Raw genomic sequence first — 16783 nt, forward strand, 5'->3', positions numbered from 1 at the left:
CTCACTCCATATATGGTAAGAGCCTTTGTTGTAGAATCTTGAGCACTACTTTACCTGCATGGGATATTAAGGCAATCGTTCGATAATTACTGCATTCCCTGGGGTCCCCTTCTTTGGAATTAGGATGTATATGGAACGCTTCCAGTCTGTGGGCCATTGTTTAGTTTTCCATATTTCTTGACAGATTTTTGTCAAAATCTTTACAGATTCAGTCTCAGTAGCTTGTAGCAACTCTATTGGTATGCCATCTGTTCCTGGTGATTTGTTTCTTCCAAGTATTTTAAGAGCAGCTTTCACCTCACATTCTAAAATTTCTGGTTCTTCATCATATGGTTCCTCCATGAATGAATCTGTCATCCTGGCATCTCTTTTATAGAGTTCTTCAGTGTATTGCTTCCATCTTCCTTTTATTTCATCTCGGTCAGTCAGTGTGTTCTCCTGTTGATTATTCAACATCCCTACTCTTGGTTTAAATTTTCCTTTCATTTCTCTAATCTTTTGGAATAGGGCTCTTGTTCTTTCCTTTTTGTTGTCCTCTTCTATTTCTATACAGTTACTATTGTAATAGTTCTCTTTGTCCCTACGTACTAGTCGCTGTATTGTTGCATTTAGGGTTCTGACTGTGTTTCTATCTCCTTTTGCTTTTGGTTTCCTTCTTTCTTTAACCATTTTAAGAGTTTCTTCAGTCATCCATTGAGGTCTTTCTCTCTTTTTAACTAGAGCTATTGTCTTTTTGCCTTCTTCCCTGATATCATCTCTGACTTCATTCAATAGTTCTTCTGGTTCCCTGTCAACTAAATTTAAAGCCTCAAATATGTTCTTTATTTGATCTTTATATGCTTCTGGGATGTTATTCAAATTGTATTTTGTCATTATGATTGCTTTGTTGGTCGTCTTTAGCTTTACTCTGATTTTCGATACGAGCAGTTCATGATCTGTACCGCAGTCTGCTCCTGGTCTTGTTTTTACAGAAAGTATGGAACTTCTCCATCTTCTGCTACCAATTATATAATCAATTTGATTCCTATATTGACCATTTGGTGGTGTCCATGTGTACAGTTGTCTTTTCGGTTGCTGAAAAAATGTGTTTGCAAGAAACAAATTATTTGCTTCACAGAATTCAATAAGTCTTTCTCCTGCTTCATTTCTGTCTCCTAGGCCCCATTTCCCCACAATTCCTAATTCTTCTCTGTTCCCTACTTTTGCATTCCAGTCCCCCATGATTATCAGCACATCTTGTTTTGATGTGTGATCAATTTCTTCCTGTATGTCTGTGTAAAATCTCTCCAATTCCTCTTCTTCTGCATTTGTCATTGGAGCATAGACTTGGATGATGGTTATGTTAATAGGTTTCCTATTTAATCTCATTGATATAACTCGCTCAGACCTTGCGTTGTAGCTCCTAATTGCTCTTGCTACATCACTTCTCACTATTAAAGCAACCCCATTTCTTCTTAATCTCTCGTTTCCTGAATAAAATATTTTGTAGTTGCCTGATTGAAAATGTCCCATTCCTGTCCATTTTAGTTCGCTCACACCAAGTACTGTAATGTTGATGTATTCCATTTCTTGCTTGACAATTTCTAACTTTCCCTGGTTCATGCTTCTCACATTCCATGTTCCTATTGTGTGCATCGTACAACTCTGGACTCTCCTTTCCCTAGCTACCCTTTTTAACCCCATGCAGCCTCAACCCACCAGTTCCAGTTGAACCAGATATTCCAACACTCTTTACCATGCTTAATAGATTTGAAACAGGCTTCAGACGGACATATTCCCTCCCCATCTTTGGACAAGACTAGCATGTGGCACAATATGCTTAATTGCCATAGTGCTGTAAACTTTCAAATGTTGGTGTATGTTTTAGTATATCCAAAAGACCACCTCCTTTGCTACAGACACTCTCGGGTGTTAAGATCAGCAGAAGGGGCCCTTTTGGTAGGAACACTGCCTTCAGAAGCTTAGGGCATGGGGGGGTGGCACTGGAGAGGGCATTCTCCATGGCAGCCCTAAGTTGGGGAACTCCCTTTCCTCAGATGTGTGACAGGCACCAATTCTATAGAGTTTTCAGCAAATGCTGAAGACGCACCTCTACCCTGGCTTTTGATGTTTGACATGTATATAATTGGTTTTAAACTGCTTTTAATGTTGTATTTTAAATTGTTGCCCTGGGGCCTTAGGGTGATGGGTGGGTAATAAATTAAATTATTATTAGTCATCTTCATCATGGTCTTGGTAAAAGTAGGACAAATGTGAAGCCAAAGAATAGCTGCTTTTTGATCCACGTAAGAGTCTGGGTGGTGCTAACTTAGGTCACTTAAAAATGGGGATTGAACAAAATCCTTTAATATCCCTGTTGCCAGGTTAGCCATCTGAATTAGTTATGTGTGAGTTGACTGAATGTCCACCAATGGCACTCAACTTTGCCGCAGTTGATTCCTTAACTGGTTGGGTCTGATGGGTGACGGCATATGTTTGGCAAAGGTTGCCTTAAACATTTCTATTCCTGTTCCATCTGTATACTTCAGGGATAAGACCAAGCACCTGTAATATTTTCCTACTTCTTCACTTGCTTTGTGCCTCTATGTCACTCCACTTTTCAAAGCACTAAGCTCAGTTAGGATCAGTACATCAGGGTTGCTCTGTGCTTATATAAAATGTGCATACCACGTTCTCTCTGTGTGTGTAGTGACTTCTGTTTTGGGTCTTGCTATGAATGTATATTTGGAGATATGCCTGCTCAGTTCATCTGGTGCCACTTTTCATGGCCACATTTCATGGTTATGGTTAAATGAAACATGAAGCTTAGCAGCTGTATCTTTGTAATGCAAGCGTGCTTTCTATTAATATCAAACCAAAATAATGTAAAGATTTGTTTTTCTATTTAAATCTAACGTAAGAAAAGCTTAGTATTTTTATCGCTGTGGCTTATACATCATTAGTACCTGGATCTTTATACTTAATGAGATGTCAATACAAAGAAGTATATTCATGATTGTTTGTGATTCTACTGATTTTAATTTCAAGGAACAGAAGGTTCAAAGCTAAAGCCCGTCAATGAAGGTTTCAAAATATTTTTAAATCATCATTTAATAAAACTAAAAGAATATCTTTGAGCCAATCTTCACTGGAAGTTGTTGTGCTAAGGTAGATGTAGTTTGCTAACCCTGGTTAGAAAACAGCGAGCCACCCTTTGGAATGTAACCCCCTTCCCCATAGTTACTGTTCTCCCTGGAACAATTCCCCTTTCAACTGAGTAGTTTCTATTCACCAATATGAACCATGGTTAAGGCTAAATAAAATAATCCTTCAACCAGGATCCGAAACTCATTTTAGACTGTGGGGAACCCTGGTTAGCCATAACTGTATGTTGATGCCAATGAACTGCCTAACCCTATGCAATGGGGCAATTTGGGAGGAGACAGCATGCATTCCAAGTGCTGATTTCCTATATGTTAACCACAATTAACAAGCAGACATTTTTTATGTCTGCACTCCCTCACCACCACCCACACACCCCACACACGGGGTTTCTCCCCTGTGTGCTTTGTGTGGCAACCACACACAAACACACACACATACACAGGCAACTCAAAAAAGGCCTCCCCACCCCCAGGCAACTCCCCAAAGCTCCACCCCACTCCCAGGCCATTCACAAAAGCCTACCCTCACCCCCAGGCACTCACCACTGCTCCATTTAGGTGGCTTATCGGCCTCACACCTGGCCAGGCTGCTGCCACTGCCCTGCCTCAACCACTTACCTGCCTCCTGCATTGTCAGTTCTGTCTGCTCGCCCACCCAGCCCAACACCCACTCATCCACCTACTGGCCCTGACACCTGCTCACCCCTGATGGTTGCCCGCCTGTTAGCTTGCTTACCTGCACAAGCAGTCGCTTGCCCCCCGACACTTGCACACTTGCCCAGCTGCCATCCTTGCTTACCTCACTCCCTCGCCTTGGTTGCCTGCTGTGCTGCGGCCACTCCCCTGCATGACAGCATGATGGCTTTAAAAATATTAGATACATATATACACATCTCATACTTCATCTGGTTCAGAAGTTGATAATTTGGCCTCTTGGTCACATATGGCCCATAGGTTCCTGTTAAAAGGTAAGAATGTAAGCTTTTATTTTTGTTTAGATTATAAACTGGAGTGCAGGGACTGTCTTGTTTTTATTGATATGTAAGCTGCCCTGGGAGCCTTTGTTTGGCTGAGTAGTGGGGTAAAATTATTTAAATAAATTAAATAAACGTGTTATTTGGATTCCGTCAGGGACTGGGCCACTTGTGATATGACTAACCTAGCCATAAGTAAAACAACTGTGATGAAAGGGATGCAGTCCTATAAAATCTCCTTTGAGGATAACCAAAAGCCATATGTGTAGAAAAGGAAAGGCTATAGCTGAGTGGCTGAGCACATGATTTGCATGCTGGAGGTGCTAGGGCCAGTCCCTGACATCTCCAGGTAGGCCTGGACAAGATTCCTGCCTGAAGCCTTGGAAAGCCACTGTGGGTCATTGTAGACAAAACTGGGCTAGATGGACCAGTGGACTGACTCAGTATATGGTAGCTTCCTGAGGGTGGACACTTGGGAAGCATGGGCAGCGAAGGCCAGTGAAACAAGGATATCTCTCCCAGTTGCCTGGAGAGTGATCAAGAGATCCCAGTGAGGGAATGAGTCTCTTAAACTGCCTTGCTGGAAACCATTGGTATGAACATTTGAGTGGCGACTAGACTGGGATGAATGCCCTCTGAGGCATTTGGGTTGGTCAGGACCTCTAGACTTGCCACACATCCTCCATTTTTTAAATTAAAATTACATTACTTAGGTACAGCTGAAATATGCACATCAACTCTTTCTCCCTTGTTCTTGACCTTTTCCTGTGTGACCTTCAGTGCTTACACACCAATGACTTAATCTAATCCCCTACCTCAAAGTAGGATTCTTTATTCATTATTTATTTGCTAACGTAAGCCTTGAGTTAATGTGAAACTTTCCAGGTGTTAGAAGAGAAATGAAAATATTTCCAGAGCCTTCGTTTTTCTCTCTTTAGGCATTCAAGGTGAATTTTATGTCTGAACGATAAGTAGTCTATGCGGGAAAAACATTTGTAACTAAGATATAGAACCTTTACCATAGTCTTATAAGCATATGCCTTACTGTATCTGCTTGGCTACCTCTGTGTCAGTCGTAGCTTTCAAGGGTTTAATGTCAAGACTTTCCTTAAATATTTAACCTGTGGGTGATTTCACCTATCCAAGTACTGTTCTCTGTTAGCTTTTAGCTCAGTAGACTGCCATAGAATTGAAACATCAAAGCCAGGAAAACCTTTGTGGCAACATCTATTTCTCTTCCTCTTGCACTTTACATTGTTCCCATTGACACACATGCTGTTCTTTGGTTTCTGCTGTAGAAGGATTCCTTACTGTTTTTTAAAAACATTTTCATTTGCCTTCTTCTCTTTACCAGAAGGCAGCATTATGACATCTCAGGATGAACTTTCTGTTTTGATTCACCTGCTTATACAAATGGTTTTATGTATGCTCTGTATTTTTAAATCTATGTAATCTGTCTCAGGACCCGCGTAATGGGTGAGAGGCGGGTAACATAATAATAATAATAATAATAATAATAATAATAATTCATTCTGATACATTTCCACTGTTCGTTATTAACCTCCCTGTTTTTAAAATCTGCCCTGTTATTGGGTGATATGTGATAGGTTTGATACGACTCTGCTTCACACCTCTTCTCATTTGTTTATTTTCACAACAATCCAGTGAGGTATGTTAAATTGAAGGATGTTGACTTTTGCTAGGTTACCAAGTGAGTTTGGCATTTCAAAATCTTACCGTATACTGGCCCTTTTACTCTTGAAAGTTGTTGTTAAAATGTACATACCACTGTTCCTCCCAAAGGAGCCCACGGTGGCAGTGCCATAATCCCCCCCCAGTTCTTTTGTACTATTGGAGGGATTAAATAGATATTCTGTTTTCATTGGTACTGTATTTTTAAAGTATATATGCTTACAAAAATGGAAACAATAATGTTCATATTTGTTTATCACATAGGTACCATGGACAGGTTATCAGAGTAGGTTTGCAGTTGACCCTCGAATCATTACTCATCAAGCAGCCATGGCATATAATGTGAATCTTTTACAAGCACATGGCCGTGGGTCCCCTATACCCTATGGTCTTGGACATCATTCACCAGTTAGCATAGGACAGCAGCAGCTTCAACATTCAGATAAAGAGCAACTTGAACAAAATCGAAACAGTAAGTAATTTTATCTTTTTTTCTTCCAAATTCTTAAACAGGACAACTTGTATCCACCTTAGGTACGCTTTGCTTTCAAATACTGTACTAATTCTGGGGGATGTGGTGTTGACATTATCAGCCTTCCTAAGAAATCTTTCTATGAAGACTGGTGTTTTTTACACTGGCATATCTTATAGTGTATGTGAAGCTCTAGCCTAAGTAAAGAGGTTAAAAGGCTGCCAACAACTTAATCTCAGTAGGCGTGGCCAAGTTGACTTCAGCTTCTTCATCCAAAAGCCCAGATATTTCCAGGGAACAGATATTACTCATGTCTTAGATCATAGCTAGAAGTCTTTGGCTGCCTGGGTTCTGGATCCATCTGGATAGTAGACTCTCGGGGTTACTCCTTCCCAAAAGGAGCTGTTGGTGGCTGTTGGTGAAATCAGTTTGTTTTATTATGTATGAAATATATTTTCTCAGTTCCCATAATTTATGATGAATATTTATTATTTGTATTATTTGTTCTGTTTACAACACTGTTTCAAATCATACCATATTAATGTGTACATAGTAACCATTTCATCAGTTTTGTTTTGATTCCAATCCAAAATAAACAATGTGCAATTATTTTGAAAGGTCTTAAGCACTGAATTCTTCCCTCTCATAGTTGTTTATAATTGATGGTTTTATTAGTTACAATAATGTCCTATATCTTCCCTAGCCAATGATCAGTGTTGGAACCAGAGCACTTCTCTAAGTTTTGGCAATCATAATCTGAGGTTCTATTCATATATGGGATACCAAAACAATCCTATCTCTCCTGTAACGGCACTTCATATACTCTAGAACAGTGGTTACTAAAGTGTTGGACTACAACCTGGGAGACCAGGGTTCAAATCCCCACACAGCCATGAAGCTCACTGGGTGACCTTGGGCCAGTCACTGCCTCTCAGCCTCAGAGGAAGGCAATGGTAAACCCTCTCTGAATACTGCTTACCATGAAAACCCTATTCATAGGGTCGCCATAAGTCAGAATCGACTTGAAGGCAGTACATTTACATTGTAAGCTCAAAAAATTTCATGACCCCCTCCCCATAATTTTAGTCTCCATTTATAGAAAAAATTGTGTGTTGCAAAATCATACCTACAAATATTCCTTTCCATTTAAAGTTCCCTGCAGATGGGGAGGTGTTGCTTTCTTTTCTTAATGCAAAGATCCAACCAAATTGGGATCACACTCCCCTCCCCACCCACAGTCTGAAGATATACAGTCCTGTCTCCCAACACCAGTAGGTTACAGTACTGGACTAAGAACCAGGTTCAAATCCCCACCCAACCATGAAGCCCACTGGGTGACCTTGGACCAAACATAATCTCTCAGCCTGACCTATCTCACAGGGTTGGTGTAAGGATAAAGTGGAAAGGGGGGGAACCATGTGCACCACCTTGAGCAACTTGGAGGAAAGGTGGGATATAAATGCAATAATAATTAAATAAATAAATACATTTCTGCTGCAATACCAGGATCCCAGCCTAAGCCAACCTGCTGAGCTTTTAAAAAAAAAAAATAATCAGGAAGCAGCAATGTGTTGGTGATGGAGATGCTAAATTGTCCACTGCAGACAACATGGTGGACAGATAGAGGAGGGGGGGTGCTTTTAGGCCTTGGGATGATCATCAGACCTGATGACTTGGTCGGCATACACTTGGGAAATGAAAGCGGAGCAGAAGACAGATCAGCACACGCAGATGCACAAAGACACCTGCCCCTACTGCGAGCATCCACAGGCGTGCATGCATTCGGGCACGTGGGAGGGGGGAAGCCCTCAACTGCTGCAGCATCTTGGAGAGAGAGATTGGGGGGTGGAATGTAGGTGGAAGAAAGGAAGGATGCTGGGACACACACTTAGCCTCAGAAATGGAGGGTGAGCAAGTCCTGAGCTTCCTCACTGCTTCTTAGCTCTGTCTGGACTGAAGGCAAGATCTGGGTGGCCTCACAAATAATATTTTTTTTAAAAGGGGGTGCTTCTGTAGCGAAGCAGGAGCCAAGAAAGGCAGGCAGGCTGGCTGCCAGGAAGTAAGGGGGGAAACAGCCTTTCCTTGCAGCCCTGCTTCTTTTTGCCTCACAAAAAGCCCTCTCCTCTTGTTCTGAGTAAGGGCGTCAGCAGTGACAGTTGCGAGGAGACAGGAGTCGGTGATAGTAATCCCCTCTTCTTCCTGGTAGCTCCACCCTCAACCTCCTTCAGCATCTGCCACGTGTTTTATAGGCAGACACCTGCCCTCAGCATGCCTGAAAGACACTCTGCTGCTTTAGCAAGTCCTCCCCTCTTGTCTGGAGCAAGGGGGAGGTGTTGTCTGGAGCTGCAGTGGGGAGCAGACAACATCCAGGGAGGGAAGACTTTTTAAAATAAATAAATAATTCATTTCTTTACTGTTCGCAGTCTCCCCCCCCCAACGGATTACTTCACTGCCCCTCTGAGGGTCACGGCCCCCTAGGTTGGGAACCACTGCTCTAGAAGTATAGTAACAGGGTACACTTATAGGTCACATCCCCAATACCTCTCTAATGATATAGTTATCCCCCCATCCCTTAATTTTATTACATTCCCACCATTTATGGGCAAAAGTACATTTTGCTTTGTTGCATGTCCAATTTAATTTAGACACTGATGAAAACATTTGTGATAATCTATCTGGGATATAATATAATGTTTTCAATAATGCATTTATCATGTTTTGTCCCATTTTCACATACCTGATTCCATTTTACATTCTATTATTTCAGTTAAATTCTAATAGAATTTAATATATTTTGGAAAGCTGATCCTTTTGCTGTTTTGATAGTAACAACAAATCTAGTGAGATTTCTTCCCATATCTATTCCTCTCATCATGTTAAGAATATAGTACCTAATTTGCAAATACTGGTAAAACAAGTTGACTTCTGGAGTCTTTGCACTATTGGATTATATACATTATGAACCCATGAGTGATCAAACCGTTAAATCTCATAGTGTCTCCTTGCCTCCAGCTAGAATAATCATCCATGTCTCTTGCTTCACAATGACTGTTACTCACTGGCACCAGTAGGAGATGTTGGGAGTCAAAACTGGTCTATATTTCCCCCCCCGCTTTAATAATTACGTTTCTGTGTCATTTGTTATGAATATTTATAGAGTAGTAAATTTATGAACCTACAGAATCTGTGTGGAAGTGGAGTTTTCTTTTAAGGGAGAGAATCTGGATTTGTAAGCACTTTCCAAAAAATTGATCTCTAGCACAAAGTTCACACACTGATTCATCTTAACAAAGCATTAACAGCTGAATAGACCTGTCAGCATAAAAAGGTCTTCATCTGGAAGTTAGTAGTGAGGATGCCTGCAGAGTCTCTGCTGGAAGAATATTTCACATCATGGGACCAGCAACACTAAAAACGTGACTTCTCATTGAAGCCAGTTGGGCCTCTGAAACATTGGGGAATACTAAAGTGCTCCTCCAGATGATTTCAGTTATCAAGGTGAGATATAAGGGCTCAGGTGGTCCTTAAGGTGTCCTGAACCTAAGCAGTTCAGGGCTTTGTATATCATTACAAGAACAGGTAGCATATGGACAGCCAGTGCAGATGTTTTAGCAGACTGTCACAGACTGTTTGCAATCTGCCCCCATCAGCAGTCTATAAGCTGCATTTGGCACTACCTGGAGCTTCCAGACCAGACCCAAGGGCAGCCCCACATAAAGTGCATTGTAGTACTCTAATTTAGAGGTTACCAAAGCATAGACTACAGTGGCCAGGCTATCCCAATCCAAATGCAACCATACAAAATATGGCTGTACAAAGCTGATAAAAGCCACTTCTCGACACAGAGGTCACTTAGCCAATGAAAAAGGTGTATCCAGAAGTTCCCCAAGCTATGTACCTGTCCTTTCAGAAGGATCTTTCCTTTCAGAACAGGCAATTGGCCTATCTTCTAGACACGGGAACCCCCTACCCACAGAGCCTCCATATTCCCAGGGTTCAGACTCAGTTTTCTGGTCTTCAGGCACTGCTCTAGGGCTTGCAAAGCCTCTCCTGATTCAGGTATTATGGAGAAATACTGATGACACCATGCTCCGAAACTCCTGCTGAGTGCTCCAGACGGCTGCACGTGGATGTTAAATAGCACTGAGGACAGAATCATGCCCTTCAGAACCCTATAGGACAAGCACCGGCAAGGTGAGGAACACTTCCCAAATGCTTGTCAATGAACTGCACAGATAGGAAAGCAGCCACTCTAATACAGTGTCCGTGATACCCATCCTGAACAGTCAGGCCAGGTAGATACCATGATTAAAGGATTAGACAAATTCCTGGAGGATAAAAGCAAGCATGACTGTTATGTTGTACTCCATTGTTGGAGGTGATATACCTCTAATACCAGTTTCTTGGAATCACTCATGGGGAGACAGCATGGTTGCATTCACTTCCTTCTTGCGGGCTTGCCATAGACATCCGGTAGGCCACTGTCAAAACAGAATTCTAACTAAATGGGCCTTTGACCTAAACAAGTAGTATTCTTGAGTTTCTTGCACCAGATCTTCTTGTAGAAAAAGGAGGTGCAGATTCACACTTTGTACAACATCAAAGCCCTTTTTCCTTTCAGCTGCTCCCCACTAGAGGGGATCCAGAGGGTCAGTTGAAATCCATCTGTGGTCTGTGGACCATGGGGTCCCCATCCCTGCTCAAGTTGAAGCAACTGCTGTTCTTTTGTCCAGAAAGAGCAATACCCTTTACAGCAGTAAGGAGATATCACATTGCATGAGATGGGTAATCTTTTTATTTTCCACGCTGCCATTGTGAGAGAAATTTACTGGATCTACATTATTTTCAAATAACACAGCAGGGAAAGGAGAATCAGAGAAGGGAGGCCCATCACAGGAAGATGTCCAGTGATATACAGGGTGAGCCAAGAAAGCCTATAGCAGGGTTTTGCCAGAAGTATTGCTGTAGTGATATAAGCCTTAAGCTTGTTTTCCAGACAGGATCCATCAGCACAGTTAGATCAGTAAATATATGCATATCATTGTTAGAATTGTAATCTAAATATCTTTTTGGGGTGTTTAAAAAAGAAAAGATGATATTAAATCGACTCCAAATGCAGATAATGACCATGATCACTGGGGCTATGATGTGCATGTAGAGATCTCTGTGCACAGGAGCAGCCCTGTTCTGTGTGTTGGAGAATGCACCACATGAGGATTGGGATTCTCATCCATGCAGAATGTTTCCTGATCTTCCTTGCATGTGCAGCAGCCCCTGCACATACAGACATCCATTGGGATATCAGAAGTACCATGTGCACACCAGCACCACTGGATTACAGTAGATACATTGTTGTGAAAGTTACATAAAGCAACCACTTTTAAATACAAATGACAAATTGTGTTTGCTGTGCTCATGTTGGCCTTCCAAGATGCAGGCTTTGGCTCAAATTGGAAAACAAATCTGACAGATTCATTATGAAACAATAAACACAGAACTCCATAATATCATTAGCATAAAATCTATTTCAGAGTAAGACAGCTTTTTAACGCTGAAGGACTGAGCACTATATCAAAATTGAAATTGCTCTGATTCCATTTGTGCTGTTAGGATGACTTCCCTTAAAGCTATGCAGTTCAAAAATCTGCTTCATTAAATCTCTGAAAAGCAGAATTATCCATGTGTTGAGAAGTCAGGGTGCTGAGGTGCATAACTGAGAAGTTTCCTGTAATTCCCAATATTGTAGACGTGTAAGCTGTCACAGTGCTATACTGGATGATGATGTTGTTCAAAAGTTAATTGAACACTGACTAGTTCATGGATATAGTCATGAGAAGAAACTTATTTAAATTCATGAAAGCTAGGGTAATTCCAGAAGCAGATATGACGTGCCATCCTTAATTTCTGCCATGGTAATCTCAGTAGCGGAAAAGTACAGAATATACTGAAAAAATAAATTTGGTTAGGGAAGTTGAATTTCCTGAACATTTAATAGTGGGGGAGGATAAAAGAAATCATGTGAAAATCACTTAACACAATCTTTTCTCTCTCCAAAGAAAATCCTTCCATATCCAAAACTTGATTGGGGTTTGTCCATGAAAGGTGTTAAATACCGTTAATTTATTATAAATTAAGAAACACTAGAGGCCTTTAAACTATTTTCACACAAGCCAGATGTAATTCTTTATTTCCTTAATACGTCACCAAGGACCAGAGAATCAGCTATTAAGCTTCAAAGCCAGCTATTCCTGCAGATGAAACTTGCCATTGTGAACTTTTAAAATTAATGAGTGATGTTTTGAATCAAAGATAAGAAGCTAGTTTAAAAGAGTAAACGACTTTAGAAGCAAAGACTCTAGGGACTGTTGCACTCAGGTCCTGCTTGTAGGCCTTCCATATGGATATGTTTGGCCACTATGATTAAAGGATGCTGACTAGATGGGTCTCTGGCCTGATCCAGCAGTGTTCTTATGACCTTCTTGCGGAGAAAGGAGGTGCAGTTGCACACTTTATATACAACATCAGAATTTTCCCTCTCAGCTGCTCCTCAGTGAACAGCTGATGGGCTGGCAGGGAGCTAATCCAACAGGGCTCTTGTGCTGTATATATTTAGTGTTCTCTGGTTTTTTCCTTGAAATGTATGGTGTATTATATCCTGCCGTATCCCTACCTACCCAGCTTGTTCTAGCCAATCCCAGCCATCCTAAGGCTGAGAAGTTAGACCAACATTTTGCTGTTGGGCAGTACTATACACGGACATTGCTACTGCATCCTAACTCATTCAGTACAGGCAGAAAAGGTCCCTAGTCCTTGCCTTTGCAGGAGTTGTTTAAACATTTTGGGAAATTTACCAGCTATACATATTTAGAAAACAGTTAAATTGGCTCAATTGTTTGTTTTTGTTTATTTATAAAAGTATTTCTATGTCCCCAATGCATGTAAAACATCAAGGCAGTGTACAGTTTATACAGTAAAACATAAAACACCAAAATGAAATAGAAAATAATCATTAAAATGACTTGCTAATCAAGAAATTTTAAACAGGTGCATTGGCCTATCAATGTAAAAAGGTCTTCAAGAGATGCCTGGAAGTCAAACGCCTGCCAAATGTCTGCTGGAAGGGTATTCCACAGCATGAGACTGGCAACACTAAATGCCCAGCGTTTAGTATTGTTGCAGTCTTTGTGTCAGTCTCTTCCTCAACAGCACTAGTCCCATGCCAACAATTCAGGTACATGAGAGCATTGCCCCTGTCTGTCCACGTCACATCAGCCTCGCCATGACCAATCTCGTTTCCTCCCAGTGTAATTTATATTACATGTAATTTGATTAAGAACTGAATATAAATCTCTCAGCATAAAGAAAACAGACTTTTAAAACATCTGAAGCCTTGCTCTTCAACACAGAGTTCCCAGGACACTTTCCATTACAAAAATATAAAACCACAATAAGTTAAAATTTACAGCAGTTATGACAAACAGCGGCAACCTAACTAAATAAAATTCAAGTTAGACATGTTACATGGTTACTAATTTAACTGCAAAGATCAGTTGGCTTGGAGAGGTTTTTACCTTGTCTTGTGTTAGAAACCCTAATTGAAGTAACACCCTGGACTCTGTATCTATTATAAAAAGACTCTGGATAAGTTAGTAATGTCCAGTTTGATGTCATACCAAGGGCTGTACTTTTTAAAAGCAGTCACATCAGCATTGCCACTTACGTAACAGCTAGTCATGTATGTATATTTTCTGGAGCTGTGAACAGAAGCCTTCAGTGTGTAGAAAATTTCAATGTAACATTCCATATGAAATAGCTTACATGATGGCTTTTAAATGTCTATCACTGAGCACAGAAAATTATGCTGACAACAGTAGCAAATATGGAATGATATCTAGCAGGCCACTCTTGGATAAGACCGATCCATTTCATTCAGGTTTCAGGCCTGGTTTTGGCACGGAAACAGCCTTGGTCGCCCTGTATGATGACCTCTGTCGGGAGAGAGACAGGGGTGAGTGACTCTGTTGATTCTCCATGATCTCTCAGCGGCTTTCAATACCATTGACCATGGTATCCTCTGGGAAGACTGGCTGAGTTGGGAGTGGAAGGGACTGCATGGCGGTGGTTCCCCTACTACTTGGTGGGTCAGTTCCAGATGGTGGCACTTGGGGAACGTTGCTCGGCATCCTGGACTCTCCAGTATGGGGTTCCACAGGGGTCACTTCTATCCCCCATGCTGTTTAGCATCTACATGAAACCGTTGGGTGCGGTCATCCGGAGTTTTGGAGTGCGTTGTCATCAGTATGCTGATGACACACAGCTCTATTTCTCCTTCTCATCCTCTTCAGGTGAGGCTGTCAATGTGCTGAACCAGTGCCTGGCTGCAACAATGGACTGGATGAGGGCTAATAAACTGAGGCTCAATCCAGACAAGACTGAGATGCTGCTAGTGGGTGGTTCTTCTGACCGGATGGTGGATGTCCAACCTGTCCTGGATGGGGTTGCCCTCCCCCTGAAGGAGCAGGTTCGTAGCTTGGGGGCTCTCCTAAAAACATCTCTGTCACTTGAGGCTCAGGTAGCCTCGGTGGCACGGAGTGCCTTCTATCAACTTCGGTTGGTGGCCCAGCTATGCCCCTATCTGGACAGGGATAACTTGGCTTCTGTTGTCCATGCTCTGGTAACCTCCAAGTTAGATTACTGCAATGCGCTCTATGTGGGGCTGCCTCTAAAGACGGTTTGGAAACTGCAGCTTGTGCAAAATGCAGTGGCCAGATTGGTAACAGGGACCAGACGGTTCAAACATATAAAACCGATTCTGGCCTGCTTGCATTGGCTGCCTGTATGTTTCCGAGCTCGATTCAAGGTGTTGGTTTTAACCTAAAAAGCCTTACACGGCTTAGGACCACAATACCTGATGGAACGCCTCTCCCGACACGAACCCACCCATACACTACGCTCAACATCCAAGGCCCTCCTCCGGGTGGCTACTTGGAGGGATGCTGGGAGTCTGGCAACAAGGGAGAGGGCCTTCGCAGTGGTGGCCCCCAAATTATGGAATGATCTCCCTGACGAGGTGTGCCTGGCGCCAACACTGTTATCTTTTCGGCACCAAGTGAAGACTTTCCTCTTCTCCCAGGCATTTTAGCATGTGTTTTTAAATTGCTTTTTAAAAATGTGTTTTTAAATTTGTATATTTGTTTTTAATGTTTTTAATTGTTGTAAACCGCCCAGAGAGCTTTGGCTATGGGGCGGTATACAAACGAAATAAATAAATAAAATATCTATGACCTGTGAAAGGTTTGTTTGTTTGCAGTAGACCTTCAATGCGTGAATTGTAGAGGAAGACAATCAGTAATCCAAATTTAATCCCTGATTATGATGGATCTACACAAAAGGTGTCAATTGGCCACTATGCACTGAAGAAAAGTTAAGGTCAATGTTGTTTCCCATTTCTCCAAGGAGTTGGACCAGAGATGAATATCTCATCCTCGTAATTAAATAAATTAAGTAATTTATGCATACAAATAAAGCAATAATAATTATATCATAATTAAAGCAACTTGGATGGCTTTCAAAGAGGATTAGACAAATTCATGGAGGATAAGTCTATCGGTGGCTACAAGCCATGATATCTGTGCTCTGCCTCCATAGTCGGAGGCAGTATACGTGCGATAGCACTTGCTGGAAACTGCAGGAGGGGAAAGTGCACTTGCATAAAGGTCCTGCTTGCAGGCTTCCCATGGGCAATTAGCTGGCCACTGTTAGAACATGATGCTGGAAATATGTTTTTATGTATTAGCAGTTACTCATTAACTTAAGCCTCTGACTCCTGCAACTTACTGAGAGATAGGAAAGACAAAATGTTTTCACATTCACTTACTGCTTGAAAATTTTTGTGCTTTGTAATATAATAATAAATGTAAATGTACTGCCTTCAAGTCGATTCTGACTTATGGCGACCCTATGAATAGGGTTTTCATGGTAAGTGGTATTCAGAGGGGGCTTTCCATTGCCTTCCTCTGAGGCTGAGAGGCAGTGACTGGCCCAAGGTCACCCAGTGAGCTTCATGGCTGTGTGGGGATTCGAACCCTGGTCTCCCAGATCGTAGTCCAACACCTTAACCACTACACCACACTGGCTCTCTGTAATATAATATGTGAAAACAATTAATTTCCTAGAGTGGTTCCTTTGCTTTGAAATTAGGAAGCCGAAATTCTGTGCACAGACTTATGAGCAAGAAACAAATGTTACTAGTATGAGTTGTTCAAGGCAAGGCGAGTTTTTGTAGATGCTTTCTTTACAAAATGTTTTGCTTTTAAGATTTTCCGAGATCCTTTTATCAGTGAGCTGTCAATTTTCTACCACCTCCTTGACAGGCAACACTTTAAACTTACCTGTATTCTATTAGAAATTGGCCAATTGCCTGCCATGCATGGAATTGCACTCCCATATGAAGGAGCCAGGTACGCAGTCTTGTTGGGGTTTATGGGTTAAAACAATCATGT

The 16783-nt window shown here is 41.6% G+C and overlaps 1 protein-coding gene across 4 annotated transcripts in view; it reads left to right on the forward strand.

The window, feature by feature from the left end:
* The window catches only part of HELZ (helicase with zinc finger), a 215500-nt gene that overhangs the window by 163979 nt on the left and 34738 nt on the right, over positions 1 to 16783 (forward strand). For all 4 annotated transcript variants that reach the window (XM_061615575.1, XM_061615573.1, XM_061615576.1 and 1 more), the window contains one exon: positions 6074 to 6281. In XM_061615575.1, coding sequence (XP_061471559.1) covers positions 6074 to 6281 — 208 coding nt within the window. The remainder of the gene's footprint in view (positions 1 to 6073; positions 6282 to 16783) is intronic.

The sequence above is a fragment of the Rhineura floridana genome, chromosome 3 (genome assembly GCF_030035675.1).
Source record: "Rhineura floridana isolate rRhiFlo1 chromosome 3, rRhiFlo1.hap2, whole genome shotgun sequence".
Lineage (NCBI taxonomy): Eukaryota > Metazoa > Chordata > Lepidosauria > Squamata > Rhineuridae > Rhineura > Rhineura floridana.